The 18776-nt window shown below is 38.2% G+C and overlaps 3 protein-coding genes across 6 annotated transcripts; 2 read left to right on the forward strand and 1 right to left on the reverse strand.

Moving 5' to 3' along the window:
* The first annotated feature begins 9069 nt into the window (after positions 1–9069).
* Positions 9070–13696, forward strand: LOC104217544 (FHA domain-containing protein PS1-like). 3 transcript variants are annotated; one of them, XM_070147653.1, is made up of 7 exons: positions 9070–9422; positions 10042–10250; positions 10501–11691; positions 12010–12145; positions 12261–12643; positions 12747–13002; positions 13092–13696. In XM_070147653.1, the coding sequence occupies exons 1-6, from the start codon at positions 9116–9118 to the stop codon at positions 12996–12998; spliced, it is 2478 nt and encodes an 825-aa protein (XP_070003754.1). In that variant the 5' UTR covers positions 9070–9115; the 3' UTR covers positions 12999–13002; positions 13092–13696. The 3 variants fall into 3 exon arrangements, with proteins under 3 accessions (XP_070003754.1, XP_070003755.1, XP_070003753.1); XM_070147654.1 differs by having other exon boundaries at positions 12747–12997; XM_070147652.1 differs by having other exon boundaries at positions 12747–13696.
* A 299-nt stretch (positions 13697–13995) lies between these two features.
* Positions 13996–16678, reverse strand: LOC104217545 (protein SENSITIVE TO PROTON RHIZOTOXICITY 1-like). 2 transcript variants are annotated; one of them, XM_070147655.1, is made up of 2 exons: positions 16436–16678; positions 13996–15649 (listed from the first exon to the last, which is right to left on the reverse strand). In XM_070147655.1, the coding sequence occupies exon 2, from the start codon at positions 15464–15466 to the stop codon at positions 14144–14146; it is 1323 nt and encodes a 440-aa protein (XP_070003756.1). In that variant the 5' UTR covers positions 15467–15649; positions 16436–16678; the 3' UTR covers positions 13996–14143. The 2 variants fall into 2 exon arrangements, with proteins under 2 accessions (XP_070003756.1, XP_070003757.1); XM_070147656.1 differs by having other exon boundaries at positions 13996–15652.
* Positions 16679–17640: 962 nt separating this feature from the next.
* On the forward strand, positions 17641–18323 carry LOC138871728 (uncharacterized). The gene is made up of 2 exons (XM_070149626.1): positions 17641–17865; positions 18012–18323. Exons 1-2 carry the CDS (start codon positions 17641–17643, stop codon positions 18321–18323), a joined length of 537 nt encoding a protein of 178 aa, XP_070005727.1.
* Positions 18324–18776: the final 453 nt, after the last annotated feature.

Below are 18776 nucleotides of genomic sequence, written 5' to 3' on the forward strand. Positions count from 1 at the left end.
CCGTTCTCCCAGATCGGTAGCAACTTGCACGTTGTGTTCATATTTCAATTTTTCCACTTGTTGCTTTAACCCGCTGATTTCGGTGCAATAGCCTCTTTCTTTTGCTAACCAATCCCACTGCTTTTGTGATGATTCGGTAAAATTCCGGATGTGGGGTCTCTTAGCTGGCCTTTCGTGCTCGAGTTCCCTTCTGTACCATGCAAGGTAACCTGGCGCCGTTTCTCCTTTGGCTTGATCCCGCACGCAAGTATCTGATTTCAAATATTGACCCTCATTCCAGATTTGGCGAATCTTTGCTTCTGGGAACTGTCCGTTAGGACTTATCTCGATTGCTTGAGTGCTTAGATCTTCCTCATGAGGTACTGTCTGGCATTTTCCGAACTGTCTTAAAACTCGGCCGGGTGCGTAAGGTTGAATGCTCTTAAGCCCCATTAGCAAGAAATGAGTTTTAGTCGCTGACATATATAAGACCTCATCAACGGGCAACCATCCCAACTTCCATTGTATTTGGCTGGCAGTAAGAGCTTGAAAGAACGAGGTCCAAGCCAGGACTCCTTCGGGCAAACTGATCTCTTTGGCTCTTGCGTAAGATTCTTCTATGCGGGTCTTATCCGGGGAACCACGGCTCAAAATCTCGGAATGATGGCAAAGGTGCTCGGTCATCCATATCTGCAGGAGCAAGTTACAACCTTCGAAGAAATTTCCCCCAGCTTTACAAGCTGTGAGAGCTCGAAAGATGTCGGATACCACCATAGGCGCGAGAGTACTGTCACTTTGCGTGAGTAAAGTGCTGACGACCCCCGATATCTTCAAATCAATGTTTCCATCTTTCCTGGGAAATACCAGAAGTCCCAGAAACGTTATCATGAACGCCACCCGTCTGTGCTCGTCCCACTTCTGACGAACTCCTTTGCTGCACAGTTTGTTGATTGGATTATTGAATCCCCCCTCGTGACCGTATCTATCATATATGAAGCATGGAGTACAGAATCCGGCTGCTAGATCCGGGTTGTGGACTGTTCTAGGTATTTTCAATGAATCCAGGAACCGATGTACTGTGACGACTCTTGGGGCGACCAAGTATTTTTCCCTCAGCGGAAGTTCAGTATTCCCGATGTATCCGGCCATTTCTTCTAAAGTTGGGGTGAGCTCAAAATCAGAGAAATGGAAAACATTGTGCGCCGGGTCCCAATAGGTAACCAAAGCTCTTATGATATCTCCCCGAGGCTGGATTTCCAACAGACCCACAAGACCTTTCAGATTTTTCTTAACCTCATTTTGCCCTTCAACACCTAGATCATTCCACCATAGCCGTAACTTGATAGGGATTTTGGTCATTATTGAAAAATGTTCATTTTGCATCGTGCTCATCCTGCACATTTATTAAGGTGATTTTAACAAAAATGACTGACTCAAAATATTTTACAGAGGGGACCAAGCTTTGAACACGGCCTTTAAGCACTTCGGGGAAGAAGATTTTAAGGCTGTGTGGGTCTAAAAATGCTAATGAAAACCCAAAAGTGGCTATTTATGCAAAGTCAACCTTCCGGCGTCCCTTTCGAGAACATTCGGCTATTCATGTCAAAAACAGCATCACCTGACTTATTTATGACTCTTTAAAAAAATTTGAAACATATTTTTTTTTGATTTTGGCTATTTTAGCAAAATGGGGGTTGATCCCGACGAGGGTTGCCTACGTATCTCACATCCGGTGAGAATCAAACCGGCGTAGTTCGGGGATACCGCGAATAGAGAAAATTAAATAAACCTAAAAATCAGAAATAAGTATTTTTTTTTATTATTCTTGAAGAAAGATAAAGACTAAAGAAAAAATAATTTTTTTTGCAATATTTGGACTATCAGTCTGAATTTATAAAAAGGGTATTACAAGAGAAAATTTTTTTGAATTATGAGTTTTCCATTTTTTTTTACTTTTAAAAATAAATACCATTTCTTTTTTTTTTTTATTTTGAAAGCGAAAGAATTTTTTTTATTTTATATATACCCCCCTTTTTTAATAATTTAAACTAAGAAGACAAATTTTGTTTTTATTCTTCCTTTTTCTTTTTTTTTTTAGAACAATTCCGGTGAGGTTTTGACAATACTTGAACATTGGTTTTATTTTTCCAAAATAAGTAATTATCCTTCCACGTTGCTATTTTCCTCTTTTTTTTAGAAACCGGTCAGCATGCGGAACCGAAGCAAATAAATGCACAAAACAAATAGGATGCAGCAGGGTGGTCTTTTCAATTCAGGTTGCCTGTCCTAGACGGACCCAACCCCTGTGTTGAGCCCCCTAAGTCAAGTGCATCATGATGCAAATAAACGTTCCTACTAGGGATCCGGCATGAAGTTTCGTTATACTAGGTTTAAACCTTGGTATTTGTTCTAGACTGTGTACCCGAGCGGACCAACTCGAGTCGAGGAGGGGCTACGTACCGGGGACCCGCGAGATCGTCCGGCTTTGTAACTTGTCCGTCCTCTTTCTTATTTTAGGTATTGACATTAACAGAATAGGGAGTCTCGACCAGCGAGCTTCTCCCCGGAGGTAAGAAGAGAAGGGTTTCGGCACAGTTTATATACAGTTCAGATAATATCAAAGCGGTAAAAGACAGCATTTAGCACATTATGCAAAAAAGATCAGATAATAAAGCCAAATATAACAATTATTCTAAGCTCGAATTCTTGAACCCTGAACCAGTGGTTCTGGGTCCACTTTTCCCCAGCAGAGTCGCCAGAGCTGTCACACCTCCTTTTTGCGCGCCCTGCCCCGAAGGGTTAGATGCGCGGGTGGAGTTTTTCCAATTTAAGTGACAATATTCGAAATGGGATTATTTATTTAATTCAGAGTCGCCACCTGGGAAAGGTTTGGTTTTTGGTGTCCCAAGTCACCGGTTTATCTTGAATCCCAAATCGAGGAAATTTTCGACTTTTCCAAATGAAGTCTGCGAACCAGAAATTCTAAGTAAGGAATTCTGTTGACCCGAGGGAAGGTGTTAGGCACCCTCGAATCCCGTGGTTCTAGCACGGTCGCTTAAATTGTTATAATGGCTAAATATCTGATTTAAATACATGTTGTGACCTATGTGCTTTTATTAAGTTTCAATTGCTTTTACTATTATCAATTATTTTACAGAATTGCAACGTCGTGAAAATGCGTCTCGAACCACGTCACAATCAATGCACCCGTGATTGTCGACACATTTGGACTTCATTGAGATTTGGATTTGGGTCACATCAATGTGCACCCGAATCTAAGAATGTGATTTAATTAAACCGCGCCAACAGAGTCTAACGCGCTATTATCTTTGTAGAAGGCCATGAAATTTATTAAATGGCCCATCCTGAATTCTAGATAATTATCAGGGTTATTTATTGAGGGCCCCGCAATTTTGCACCTTTATTTGGCGAGGCTTGTCTCTATTTTAGAAAAGGGTATCCTAAAATGGCTACATTTTTATATATTTGCGTCAAAAAAACTAAAAGAGAAGAAAAATGCTAAATTAACTATATGCTTTTGTCTAATCCGGACTCTTATCGATTTCTGATTGATTATTTACAAAGCGGAAGGATGCCATAACTTATGAAACATACTTTAATTGGACAAAGAAATTACATTCGAGATTGACCCAATATTATACTTGTGTCCAAACGTTTCTTGAATTGAATTTTACTAGACTTATTGGGGCTGAAATGAAGGAATTAACTACTGGGCGTTGTTACTAATGGGATTTGAACATGATATTATGTACTGCCTAACGAGACCCAGCAAAGACTAAAATGAAACAAGTCAGCATAGTGTAAGTTTGGAGTATCCATACTTTGTATTAACAAATAGCTACGAACTAAAACCTGAAGGACCAAACTCAGAAGTGTATTAGTTAACAATACATTTTCGTACTATTGAACTGGGAACTAACAACTACACAGGCCCCTTAATATGCCATGAATATTACAACAAATGATTCTGAACTTCTTCAACCTTTTCATTTCATGCTTTCAAGCTGTTTCAATTACATCAATATGGGCCTGAAATGTGTACCTGGAAATGCTGAATGTGCACAGGAGAAAAAGAAGAAGATGTTGAGATCAGCAGCAAAATAAACAGGACTAGCAATAGCAGCAGGACAGAGCAGCAGCAGAACAAAACGAGCAGCAGAAAAAGGGCTCAAGTGCAGAAATGCAGCTATGGCCAATAGAAAGAAATAGCCAAACGAGAGCACAACCCAGTGAAGTAGAATCAAGAACTCCAAGCAGACCAAACCAATAGTGAACCAATGGAAAACACTTGACTAAATAGACACAGCTGGAACTTCAAACAATCAGAATGGATTTCAGCGAGTTAAACGACTGAAAATCCAAATAACAAATAGGAGGAAACAATTCCCGATTGTAGATTGTATAATTTCTGTATCTCTTTGTATGTCTTTCAAGCTTTCTCTTTCAACACTCCTCACAGTGTGTGTATTTTCTTTCTTAGTTCTGATTCTCTCTATCTTTTTTATGCTCCTCCTCACAGTGTATCTATTTTCCTCTTCAGCTCTCTTTCCCCAGAAAATCCTCACTGTGTGTTTATTTTTTCTTTTACAGCCCTCAAGGTCCAGTGTGTATATCCTCCTCTCTATATCCCTGTCTGTTCCTCTTTCTAGATGGTCCTCCTGTCCCCCCTTTTATAAGTCTCAAAACTATCTTTTTTAACAGCCCTTTTTTTTCAGAATACCCCAGTCCCTCCCATGTGCCTTCCATTTTCAGTTCCACTTTAGCTAATTAAGTATTAAACCCCATCCTTCCCCTGGCAGGCTTAAACTTTCCCATTTTATTAACTAAAAGCAAGCATGGGCAGCAGGATGTTGTCAGACTATTTTGTCAACACATTTTAAATTTGAAAGCCCCTTTTAAGAAGGAAACAGGCTGTGCACAATGCACATGCTGTGCACAAGTGCACATGCCATCGACTCAGATTTCAATTAACAGACCAAGCCTTTTCTGAAATCATATTAACAGCTATAAGTAACTGGACTTGGTTCTTAATTGTTTTCAACAAATGTTCAACAGAAGCAAATCGATTTACTACGCTCAGACAGTTGAAATTAATTGACGACACATGTCGACTCGACTATATTAGTATTAACATACACAATCGTAGCCAAAAATCAGACATTCAGAAGTATGGGACACATGACTCAACTTATACTGATTAAAACAGAATTGTACTTTGAGGATTTAGTCAGTACAAATTCGGAATACCACCAATACACATGCCTTAACAGAATAGGAGGGGAGGGATTCAGACAAACACAGAGGTTCAAACAAAGTGGACAAACAAAAGTAGATAAAATTAGAACAAATATGAACAGTCTTTTAAAACAAATCATACGGACTAAAGCAAATAAAGGAAAGAAAGCAGACTCACCTTAAACTTGAAAAGTTAAAAAAGTTTGAACCCGGATTTGGACAGACCTTTCTTAAGGCTGAACGAACTTTAATCGAAGTGTTTCTCAGATGAGAAACACTTCGATTAAGGTCCATTAAACCTTAATCTCTTTGGCTCGGACTGGCATGGGCCAGCGATGAAGAACTACAAAGTTCTCAGAACTCAGATCTGGGATTCATGCTTCCCTGGTCAGATTCGGACCAAACCAAGTATGGTTCGGTCACGAGGGGGGTCTGGGGAGTATCTGGTACAAAACTGGGATTGGTTGGGTCAGATCGAGTTTTGACTCGAATCTTCGAATGAAGATTCGAGGACCTGGGGGGTGATTCGAAACATGGGGTTGGTAGATTTGGGTTCAGGATGGCCTGGGGGTCCTATGGTGTTCAAGGGAAGGTCACCGGCATCCATGCCGCCGGCTTTCATGGCGGAAGTATGCAGAGGCGGCTAGGGTTTTAGGGCTGTTCGTTTGGGGAGACGAAGCAGCCGGGGTATTGGATAGGGGGGGTAGGGTAGTGTTATGTACTTATATAGTTAGTGGGCAAGTGGATCCTGGCCGTTGGATGAGACGAGATGAAGGGCCAGGATCCTTCGGCTAACAGGGAACGACGTCGTTCCAAGGGTGAAGGGTTAGGGTCGGTCCGGGTGAGACGGGTCGGGTTTATTGGTGGGTTATGGGGATTGATCTTGGACCGTTGGATCGGCTTGGTTTAAACGGTTGTGATGGGTTGGCATCGAAACGACGTAGCTTTGGTGTTAAACTACGTCGTTTCATGGCGGGGGTGGGCTGTTTGGACTGGTGGCTTGGGCTGAGTTCGTTGGGCCAATTTTAACAAATTGGCCCAAGTCCGGAAGGGCCTTTTCTTTCTCTTTTTTTTTATTTTTTTTTATTTTTATTTCTTTTCTTATTTATTTTAAAACAAAACTAAGCCAAAAAAATCAAATTAAAATTAAATACACACTCAAATATAATTATTTGCGCACATACTAAAGTATTTCAAAACCGGTAAAGTCAAACCAAACAAAATCACGGACGAAAAATGCCTGTTCACGATTTTCTATTTAACGACCGAATTACGGTTTGAATTACGCAGGACACATATATATTTTTTTTAAATTTTATTTTAATAAAGTAAATAAATAAGAATGGGCCAAAATCACAAATAAACCCACAAGGTGCCGCACAGAAATTCGAAATTGTACAGCGGGGCCAATTATATATTTTTTATTTCTTTTTGGAGCGATTGTCGTGTGAAGCAAAAATCACGTGCTCACAATTATTACACTAATACATATGTATATTTTTATACAAAGCTTCAAAAAATTTATGGTGAATGTTAATCGTTTGCACTTTTAGTACAATTTTTTTACCTTTATATTCTAGTTTGATTGGTAGTTTTCTTTTGTTAAGTGTAAAAATCTATTTCATGTTAAAAAAATATATATATTTTTAATTGAGTCCTTAAATTATTCATCACTATTTCATTCAATTATCATCAATATATTTTAGTAAATAATAGATTTCTCAAAGGGCAATTGATTTGATAGTATTACGTTGAAAATGTAGTCGCCGGAATATGTGTTTGGTAGTGTATGCCTTATATTTAAAAAAAACCCGACAAATAACCGAAAAAACTAACAAATAGCCAAAAAAACCGAAAAACCGATAAAAACAGCTATAAACCGAATCGAGAAAAAACCGACTTAATTGGTTTGGTTTGGTTCTAATATCTGAAAAACCGACTTACTTGGTTTGATTTCTTTTTAGGGAAAAATCGATACACCTGAGACATAATTATTTCGTGACAGATATAATTTGTATGAAAGTCCTCTCATCTTTCGCCAAGTGCCTTTCGGGTCCCACTTTATTGAGAGAGAAAAATATGAGACATTTTGTTGGAACCAAAGTCTCCTCTCTCAACGTAGATCTCTCTCTCTCAAATTTTAAGCTATCCTCTTCCTTGTCTTTCTTTTCTGTTTTTTTCATTTTCACAATATCTTTCCTACTATACAAAAAAATAAAGCTTAAACAAAAATCATAAAAAATTCTTCTCTGCTATCTACGAGTAATATAGCTTTCGGCATATTTGACCAGCATTATCGCATAATAACTGCATGTGATTAAGAATTAATTTGTGCTAGAATTATTGACCTAAGTAGGTTTAAATTTTGATCTGATAAGTAATTGATGGAGTATGTTTTTGGTTAATGACTGGTTTTTTCTTCTTTTGGGGTTCATGGTAACAACACCAAAAAGAAAACTAAAAAAATATGTAACCACCACTATTATTATTGTGCTGCCATAAAGTGTATGCAAGTAAGGTAGTTTTTATTGTGGAAATCTACTTCTTTGGCGGTGAGATGGTTTTGGGAATTATTCTTGCATGAAATAGTGAGGTTGGGGATTTTTTATATTTTATGGAATGAAAGAGGCGTTCATGATGGTGTTTGAACGGTGAATGGGGTGAGGCAATGAGATGATTTAGTTGATTAATATTTACGTGTGTAATGAAAATTTATTTATTGGTATAGAAATGAAATCAAAACTCAAAAGTGATAAAGAATGGAGATCGGCGGCTGAGGGTCTGGTAGGTGATATTGTTTTGATACCCGTGCTCCACAGTACACTTGTCATATGATAAATCTCTCACACAAGTATTATGTGGCATATCTCGCACATAATAAAATTTCTCGCATTGTACTGTGTAATTTTTTTTAATACTACGAGTTCATTTAAATGTAACTAAAGATAATCATGATAATTATCAAGTCAAGTTAACCCCAAAAAATAAGACGACTAAATTTTTAAGTAGTAGGTTAAATTGCAAATTACAAATGCATGCATTAGCATGGTTAAAGATAAAATTGTCCTTAAATTTCCTTAAAGCTAAAGAATATGGAAGGCAGTTTTGTAAGCAACTACTTTTCTTAAAATTATGCAATGCATATTAATTTTAATTACATCACACCAAACAATAGATAAAAAATAATCTATGCATAAGTAACCCATGCATTACTAATCTCTGCGTACTAGTATACCTTATTCAGTACTATTCTTATACACCCTACCAAACGACACCTTATACTATACTTTCATTGGATACCAGGGCAAGAATTCTTAGATAGATTTCTAGATTTCAATTTGCTACTCTTTCTTTCCCGATGTATGTGATGCAACTTTTCGTTTTTGTCTATAACTATTTTAAAAGTTATATATATTTTAAATAATTTCTACGAGACGATTTATAACCATACAGATATTTATGACTTTTTTTAGACCATATATTTTTTTTTATTTCTTTCTTAAACTTCACGCAAGTCGGTCAAAGTCGGTCAAAGTGTACCACATAAGATGAGATTGATAAAGTAATAAGTTTTTAAAAAGAAGAAGAATTAAAAGTAAAAATAACATGCAATTATATAATATATGTATAATAGATATATAACCGTGTATGATCACATTGTATAATTTACGTAAACAGATGAAAACAACAAAAATAACAAAACTTACATGTAATAGTTCTGGTTTTTTCCTTTTGGTAGAACAAAGCTGTCCCGTTTGGCCGTTTCACATGAGCAGTACTCCCTCTATATAAGCTAACGGTCACATTTGCAACATTTCATTCAAAAAACCCCACTCTCTCTCCCCCTCTCTTTGTGTCAAATTCTCTCTATTTCTCTTTCATGGCAGAGAATCAAGAATCTTTGGGAAAACCCAATTTACAGACTGAATTAGAGAAGAAGATTCCAGTGTTTACAGTGCTAAAGAATGGAGCCATCCTCAAGAACATCTTTCTTCTTGATAATCCCCCACCTATAACCACAACTTCTATTGAAGAAACGAAACCAGATTTTGAAGAGATTTTGTTGGTGGTTGGAAGACACCCAGATTGTAACATAGTCTTGGAACACCCAAGCATCAGCAGATTCCACCTCCGCATTCACTCGAATCCCTCTACTCACTCCCTCTCTCTTATTGATCTGTCTTCTGGTAATTCTTTAATTTCTCTTATCTTATTTAGACTATATATTCAAGCTCTGCCTTTGTAAGCCACATTTAAAAGAAGAGGGTTGTGGAAATTTTTCTACTCTTTTTTTTTTCATAATCTTGTATATTGGTGATTTTATTCATGTACCAAATGTTTCTATAAAAATTTTTTTCCTCTTGACTAAGACAAAATTTTTTATGCTTAGGGTTTCTCTTTGTCATCTTGCTTCAGAGTACTATGAACTCTCTGTATAATGTTTAACATGCTTCATTTCTCTTTGCTAGACATTTTGATTTTTTTTTTGGTTTCCTTCATTTGATTATGGTTTATCTAGTCAGTTGATTTTCTCTGCATATATTGATGAATTTCCAGTTAATTCACATTTCTTTTGTTGTTTATCACGCCCTCTGTCCCAATTTTGACATGGAGTTAGAAAAGAAAGAAAGACTTTGAAACTTGTGGTTTAAAACAAGTCATAGACATTTGCGTGTCTATGAATCATCTCATTAACGTAAATGAAAAGGTTAAAGTTAAATTATTTCTAAATATAAAAATATATAATTATTTTTGCGACAAACTAAAAAGGAAAATGTGCTGACTGTGGTTTTGCTGTTGTTTTAGTCCATGGGACATGGATTTCTGGCAACAAGATTGAACCAGGGGTTAGAGTAGATTTGAAAGAGGGCGATAAGATGCAGCTTGGAGGTTCAAGCAGGGAGTACAGGCTTCATTGGATTCCAATCAGCCGTGCATATGATTTGGGGAATCCATTTGTAGCTCCATTAAGTGAAGCAGAATCAGTGAAAGAAGCAGAGGAGAAAAAACATCAGGTGAGATGAAGAAGTAGTATGTGAAAATAGAAAAAGAGCTTCAGAACTATACCTGTATGTTTTCTTTGTATTGTTGTCTTGGGTCTATCAGAACAGCCTCTCTACCTTCACAAAGGTAGGGGTAAGGTCTATGTACATCTTACCCTTTCAAGACCCCACTTGCGGGATTCTTACTGGGTTTTTTGTTGTTGTTGTTGTCTTCACTTTTAACTAGTCTTTCACCTTATTGTCTAATATATCTATTTTCTAGGATGAGAGTGGCATTGCCCTTCAGAATGAGGATGATGATTCAGTGCAGGTTCTAGATTCAGCATTTTCTGATATGAATTTATTGCCATATGTAAAAAGTTTGACTCCATCAGCTCCTCCAATGCCTGAATATTTGGAGTCTTCATTTCCTGTTGGCGACGAGGCAGTAAATGTAAATCCACCTGAGAAAATACATGGAGAGAGTGAAATCAGTTTGATACAGCCTGCTTATGAACCTGACAAAGAAAACAGCACTCCGCGAGCGCTTCTTGTCTCAGGAGGGTCCCAAACAGAAAATGCACATAGTCCAGTAAGATCTCAGCAAAAATGTTTGAGCATTTGGTCTAGAAGGGGAAAATGTTCCAGTGTTCAGATTCAAACAGGTAGAGATAGAGCAATTATTGAAAAAGTTGACATTGATACTGAAGTTAACTCACTTAATCGTGAGAAGGTTGGAATGGGATCAGTTTCGAATGATCTTTTTTCTAGTGCAAACAAGGACGAAGAAGATGCATTCACTCCAGACAAAGAGAACCATACTCCTAGTTCTCTCTTCCTTGGGTCCGAGATGAATGAACAAACTACCAAACCTGTACTTTCTTGTTGTACGGATGAGAATGCTGAAGAAAGTTTTAATCTGGACAGAATGAATCTTACCCCAAACGCTCATTTGCTGCAATCAATGAAGAAGACGAGCAGTTTGGAACAAAATAAGCATCGAAAACCTTTTAGATCCTCCCATATGAAAGATATTTTTGATCCCACATTCCATGAAGCTGAAGGTCTTAAATACCACAAGAAAGAGAATGTCGGATCATCTACAGTGCTCTCAAATATTTGTTGTAATAGTGAAGAAATTTTCACTCCAGATAAAGAGAATATGATACCCAATAGTTGTTCAATGAGATCGAAAAGGAAGGGGAAAATGGTGGAAGTTAAGCATCTAAAACCATTTGAGAAAGAAAACTTGACTGGCAAAGTACTTGAAGAGCAGAAATCAGCAAGTGTTGCTTCCAGAAATATGGATAGATCGGAGGTAAATATACTGAAGGACAAAACAGATAGAGTGCCATTTCAATCTCTGCTTGTGAACTCCCCCAGCAACACCAATTCAGAATCTCCAGAACGGAAAATCAAGCTGAATGCGAATCCAATCAAGTGTCAACAAATTATGGAAGCAGGCCCCTTTTCTGTAAGTTCATTTACCTGTTTCTTATGTGAAAAACTTCTTCAGATTCATGATTTCCAATCCGTAGTATTAAGTTGTTAGCCTCAGAAAGTAATAGATTGTGGCCAGGACACAGGTCTGCTATATATTTTTTGTTATACTATTCTTTTACACTTTATTCAATGAGATGATTGACATTATAATTGTTCAAAGGTTAGCTATTAGGATGGTTCAGACCATACAGCTTAACAATTGTAAATTTGAGGTCTCTTGGATGACCACAACCAATGAGAACTGGGAGCGTTGATGATTCTTAATTTATCCTTTAAACAATATCTGCAGGATAACAATGCCAGGGAAGAGAAAAGAAGGTGGACCACGGTAGTGGACACCACTGCTTTGTTAAACAAAGAGTCAAGAAAAGCTTTGCAGCTTTTGCAAGGTCTCAAGGGGACTTACCTGATAATCCCCAGAATTGGTAATGAACTTACTTTGGCATTTCCTCAGAAAATTTCCTAACATCTTCAAGTATTTCAATAAATTTTGTTATGCAAAACCCCTTTACTTGATCTTTACCTGTTACTTGATGTTAGTATTAAGGGAACTGGATTGCATGAAGAGGCGTGCTAGCTTTTTTAGAAAAGCAACAGAGGTATCTGCAGCATTAGAATGGATAGAAGACTGCCTGGTAAATGCAAAATCATGGGTTCATGTGCAGAGTTGTGTGGAGGAAGCAAGGCCAATGGCACCGACTCCTCCTGCTACTGCACCACCGTCTTTGTTCAGTAAGGAGAATGGCATCTTTCCAGTTGGCTCGGTTCTATCCTCGCCATATTATGGTCTAGCGGAAATTGTTTCACCCACAGCAGAAGATCATATCCTTGAATGTGCCCTCCTCCTTAAAAGAACTAACAGAGATGGACAACTAGTTCTCCTTAGCAATGATCGTACCATGAAGATCAAGGCCATGGCAGAAGTAAGAGCACAACAAACATCATCGTCCCTTCCGCATCCTACCACCCCTTCTGATTGTGCCATGAACATCAACTGACACTTAATTTTTGTTTATTGACTGGCAGGGGTTAAACTGTGAGACAGCAGAGGATTTCCGAGAGAGTCTGGTGAATCCATTCTCAGAGAGGTTTCTTTGGAAAGAAAGTTCTCCCAGAGGAAGCACTTGGTCGTGTGTGGATGACTTTGTTCTTGGGGAGCCATACTACCCTGGTCCTCTAAAGAAGTCATCAAAGTCAGGACAAGCAGCAAAAGGCTTGAAGCTGATATTGCTTCATAATTCTCATTATAGGCAAATCTGTTCAGGCAGTGGCAGTTAGCTGAGTACAGTTACCCTTACCAAAGATGTGGAAACTGTTCTGATTGTGCCATGAACATCAACTGACACTTAATTTTTGTTTATTGACTGGCAGGGGTTAAACTGTGAGACAGCAGAGGATTTCCGAGAGAGTCTGGTGAATCCATTCTCAGAGAGGTTTCTTTGGAAAGAAAGTTCTCCCAGAGGAAGCACTTGGTCGTGTGTGGATGACTTTGTTCTTGGGGAGCCATACTACCCTGGTCCTCTAAAGAAGTCATCAAAGTCAGGACAAGCAGCAAAAGGCTTGAAGCTGATATTGCTTCATAATTCTCATTATAGGCAAATCTGTTCAGGCAGTGGCAGTTAGCTGAGTACAGTTACCCTTACCAAAGATGTGGAAACTGTTACTGCTCAATAGTTTTCATCGTAGGCAATTATGTTCAGCCAGCTGAACCAGTTAGCCGAGACAAGTCCCCCTTATCAAAATTGTTGGAGATAAATTCAGATCATCTGGCTACATCTAGACCTGTAAACGGCCATTGTTTCAATCTTTTGGAACTTGTGGCTATCATTGCAAATAGTTTCTAGATGATTCAGAGAATCTTTTTCATGAAATCAGAGTAAATTGTAGAGGTTTGTGTAAATCCATCTACATCTCAGTCCAATACATTCAGTACTTTAGTTCAATGGTTGCTTAATGTTAGCCTTCTCTTTTTTTCTCGTTGGGTTTTCTGAAGGATACAACAGCTCAGCACTTTGGTATATCTTGTTAGTTGTTATCATCTGACTTGCTGGCATCTATTGATTCTCTTGGCTAAGTAATTAAGAAGCACATTTATTAATGAAGTCCGTTTGTACCTAAAAGCAGCTTAATATTCTGATTTGTATCAAGCATATCTTGGAAATCTCTCTTCCTCTCAAATTATGTCGAAAGGTTTTAGACAGTTAATGCACTTCTTATTGACTTGCTGCAACTGAGTAGTTGCAAGAAGCTGGGTAAGAGGATTTGTAATTTAACAGAATCACACAATCGAGCCAGATATAGCATTTTAAGCAATCAATAAAGTGCATTATATATAATAAGAAAAGACTTCACTTATTCCCCAAAAGGAACTGACGAAACAGAATGCTATATGCCAACGACAAATTTCTTAGAGCTATTCCAGTTCAGTAGAACCTATATTTTTCCAGTCTTCGAGGGTAATTACATGAACCTGACAGCAGAAAAGAGAATGAGTTTTCTGGGTCCTCAAATGGTGGCCGAGGGAACTCTTGGAGTTCGCTAAGCTTGCTAGTTTCAATGTTCAACGGTGACAAATAACTGCCAGGATTATCTGCATCCTCTTTTACATTTATAGTATTTTGAAGCCCACTACCATTCTGAACATTTAACTCACAACCGATTCCTCCAGCCTCTGTCGTTGCTTTACCGGTGTGGCCTTGATCAGATGTCTCAGCAAAACCTTTGGTTTCCTCTAGAGGAATTGCAGGTGTATGTCCTTGGAAAAGGGAAATGTGTCGAAAAAGCTTATCTTTCCTGGAAAAGGTTGTTCCACAAGAACAAAGCCATTTATCTTTACCACAATGCTTCTCATGTGTTCTAAGATCTGCAATAACTGAAAATTTCTTTAGATTGCACCTACTACAAGCATAGCTTTTCTCACAGTGGGTTCTTCTGTAATGTTTTTTCACACATGAGATAGTTTTTAACGGCTGAAACCTTTTATGCTCCTTGTTGCGCTTGCAACCAACACAAGGACAGGAATACCTTTTAATAAGGGTCATCGTCCTAGAGCTGGGATCCTTGTGAGGCTGTGCAAGAGCAGCTGGAGTTTTGTACTCATCCCCATGACCCCTCATGTGCATCCGCAAATTGGCATCTCTCTTAAATCCCTTCCCACAAATTGTGCAAAAGTGAGTGTGAGGTGCAAGAATTTCCTCTTTTTCCAGCTGCAGAATCTCGTAGGAACCAGGAGGAAGGTTCTCTTCCTCATGGAATTCATCTTCATCGTTTGCCTCATGTTCATCAGCAGCATACTTCTGTTCAATGCCACAATCGCCCATTAGATCAACATGGTTGGACTGATCTTCCGCTTTAGTCACATTAACACTATGTGGTAGAGCACCAGCATTAATACCTTTTTCAGAAGGAACCGAAACACCACCAAACTGCGCAGGTTGCTTAGTAGTTGGGCTCGCGGAGGAAAATGTATGATGCTTCACGGTTGGAAGAAGACTCCCTGCAGTTGATATCAATTGAACAATAATAGAGGTAAGATCAGCAGTTATTAGCTGTTGTTGCTGACTTGAAAGGTCATTTCCCTGAATCCCAACTAGACTTCTGTGGTCAAAAATTATACGCACCAGCTCCTGGAGTTGATGAATCTTTTGTTCAAGAAAAGACATATTTTTTAGAATGGCTTTTGGATCCCAATCTTGTATTCTGGTAAAATCATGATTTTCACTCCTTTGATTAACCTGCTGTTCCATGCGAGATGCGTTTTCAGTTGGTTGATTAGATTTAGAAAATTGTTGCTCAATCCTAGTCTGCTGATCTGGAAATGAGGAACTTTTCCAGTTCTGTTGACGACAAAGTGTAATTGGTAATTGAGTGAGGGCACAGCTTTCAGCAATTCATTACCAGATGAAGAGCAGCAGGTTCTATATTCGAATCTGCTTCACAAAGTAACAAGATTCCAACAGAAAGAACCGAAAAGCAAAAGAAAAATTAGAAAATCCTTAACCAAAATCATGGAGGTGAAATAATTCAGTTAAATTTACATAAAAATTTCAGTGACTAATAATGACCAATAACAACAGCAATGAGCTTTACAAGAATAAGAATTAGAAAGAAAAAATAAAGAGGAACATAAAAAAATTGAAGTCTTGATCACACCAAATTCTTCTACATCTTAGGATGATACCTTATAAGTGTTATCTATTCTTTCAAACAACAGATTGTTCATATACTTTAAATCAAGTGTATTAATTCTACTTCCTATTCATACTATTTAGGCTTTCATGATTTCCTATTGATTTAATTTACCAACCTCAAGAAAGGCTCTAGAATATATACAAATCATAGTTCCTTCCAGCTTATTTAACTTTCTATTCGTAGTTCCAAATCAACATATTAAATGACAGCAACCCCATCTAACACCCTACCCCCAACCCTCAAAAGAAAAGTAAAAAAACAAAGATCTAAAAAATTATTCAACACCCCTGAAAACCCCCTCAATATGGTATACACATCAAACTCACATAAAAAAATTCAATCTTTCTCCAAAATGATGCTCAGTTGCAACTTATTCAAGCTGTTAAGTGGCAGAAATAATCAACAAATTAAACATTTGATCACCAAAACACTACAAGATCCCAACTACAAACTTAATAAATCCGCCACTTGTAATCTAATAGATGTAATCCAATCAAATTAAAGCACAAGTAGTGAAGACTAACCAAACCAGACAGAAGATAACCCAGATGCTCCTTTCCCTGTTCTAAGTTGAATTATTGCAAGAAAAGGGGAAAGAATGGTAAAAGAGGTGAAGCAGCAGAACCTAGTTGAGGATAGCAACAATGAATGTCTATTCTGGAAATCCCCATAATGGATCCCACACTCACTTTGTTGGTAAAAAGCGTCAGCCCGTCACCAACCTTTGGCTTTTACTGTGTAGAAATATTTTTGCCATTTAATTAGCTCAAAGTCAATCATGAATTACTGTTTCAAAAGGTGGAACGGAGCCCACCAATTAATCCCACTGCTACATGCATGCACAATGAACGATTTTTATTTAGGGGTATATATATATATATTTACCTACTTATTAAGGTGTCAGTAAGGTGGCTCCACTGCTGGGCGGGTTCACTTTATTATCTCCGAGTTTAGGGTGCCACAGATGGATTTCTCCATCATTAGAAAAATAACAATAAAAGGCTTTACTAATACTAATATTACCAGGTGAAAACATGTTTAAATAATCAATATTAGTAGTACCACTACTAAGAAAAGGAATGTCGTAAAACCAATTTGAATAGCGGGAAGAAGGACGCTACTGTCATATAAAATATTTATTTGGATCAGTCATGTATTAAAGCAATAAGTGCATCATGTGTGTATTTTGCATTGGAATTTTAGGGTGCACTGTTCTAGACGTGAGGGCGAAGATGGCTAACACGGAGTGGTATAAGAAGGCTAATAAGGGGGCGATGTTACTGCGGCTAAGACAACATCGTTTGGTTGGTTATATGAAGAACTTATTGAGGACAAAGGCGGTGACAAGAAGTTGTGCAATCTGGCGAAGGTGAGAGAGTGAAAGGCCCCTGATCTGGACCAAGTGATGCGCATAAAAGACGAGGAGGGTAGAGTCTTGTTGTAGGAGGCACATATTAGGCAGAGATGACAGTCTTGCTTCCATAAACTCTTGAATGAAGAGGGAGATAAGAGCATTGTGCTGGGTGAGTTGGAGTACTCGAAGAGACATCGAGATTTTGGGTACTGTAGACACATATGTTTGGGGGAGGTTGAAGGGGCTATGCGTAGGATGAGTAGGGATAGAGCGACCAGGCCAGACGAGATCCCTGGGGAATTCTGAAAGAGCGTGAGCAAGGCAGGCTTGGAAAGGCTCTCTAGGTTGTTTAACGTTATTTTTAGGACGAAGAATATGCCTGAAGAATGGAGGTGGAGTACGATGATTCCATTGTACAAGAACAATGGGGATATCCAAAACTGCAACAACTATAAGGGTATCAAGTTGTTAAGTCATACGATGAAAGTTTGCGAGAGTGTGATAGAAGGGAGATTGGTGGAGCAGTATATGGCGATGCAGACAGACTTGCATATGGTGTTTATTGACCTAGAGAAAGCTTATGACAAAGTCCCGAGAGAGGTCTATGGAGATGTCTAGAGGCTAAAGGAGTGTCTGTAGTGTATATTAGAGTGATCCAAGACATGTATGATAGAGCTAAGACACAGGTAAGGACGATAACATGAGACTTTGATCACTTCCCGATTGAGATTATTGGGTTGCATCAGGGATCATCACTTAGCCCGTTTTTGTTTTCGTTGGCAATTGATGCACTGACGAGACACATTCAAGGGGAGATGCCTTGGTGCATCGCAGACGACATAGTTCAGATTAATGAGAAGCGAGTTGGTGTTAACGAGAGGCTAGAGGTCTGGAGGCATACCCTTGAGTCTAAAGGTTTCGAGTTGACTAGAACCAAGACAGAATATTTGGAGTGCAAGTTCAGCGGTATTACCAAGAAAGCGGACGTGGAAGTGAGGCTTGATATGCAAGTCATTTCTAAGAGGGAGAGTTTCAAGTATCTTGTGTATGTTATTTAGAGTGATGGAGAGATTAATGATAATGTCACACATCGTATCGGAGAAAAGTGGATGAAGTGGAGGCTCGCTTCAGGTGTCTTGTGCGATAAGAATGTGCCATGAGACTTAAAGGTAAGTTCTACAAGGTAGTGGTTAGACCGACTATGTTGTATGGGGCAGTGTGCTAGCCAGTCAAAAACTCCCATGTCCAGCAGATGAGAGTAGATGAAATGAGGATGTTGAGATGGATGTGTGGGCATACTAGGTTAGCATTATACATAAATATACACATTTATACACAATTATACATAAGTATACGATACTATATAATTGTATATAAATACTAGTTATACAATATTTTTACTAGAAAACATCCTATGTCTAACACTACACAAACTGTAAACAATATATCAACCTTTATAAACATATATAATATTATATAAGAGGTATTTATACATTCATATACATTATTAT

This window comes from Nicotiana sylvestris, chromosome 6 (assembly GCF_000393655.2).
Source record: "Nicotiana sylvestris chromosome 6, ASM39365v2, whole genome shotgun sequence".
Classification (NCBI taxonomy): domain Eukaryota; kingdom Viridiplantae; phylum Streptophyta; class Magnoliopsida; order Solanales; family Solanaceae; genus Nicotiana; species Nicotiana sylvestris.

Bases quoted from the DNA above. Each gene is read 5' to 3' on its own strand.
- LOC104217544 (XM_070147652.1), top strand. From the start codon at position 9,116: ATGGCAGAGAATCAAGAATCTTTGGGAAAACCCAATTTACAGACTGAA. The intron at 10,251-10,500 runs GTGAGATGAAGA...TCTATTTTCTAG, and splicing joins CAGAGGAGAAAAAACATCAG to GATGAGAGTGGCATTGCCCT. The intron at 11,692-12,009 runs GTAAGTTCATTT...CAATATCTGCAG, and splicing joins TGGAAGCAGGCCCCTTTTCT to GATAACAATGCCAGGGAAGA.
- LOC104217545 (XM_070147655.1), bottom strand. From the start codon at position 15,466: ATGGAACAGCAGGTTAATCAAAGGAGTGAAAATCATGATTTTACCAGA.
- LOC138871728 (XM_070149626.1), top strand. From the start codon at position 17,641: ATGCCTGAAGAATGGAGGTGGAGTACGATGATTCCATTGTACAAGAAC. The intron at 17,866-18,011 runs GTCTATGGAGAT...GGGTTGCATCAG, and splicing joins ATGACAAAGTCCCGAGAGAG to GGATCATCACTTAGCCCGTT.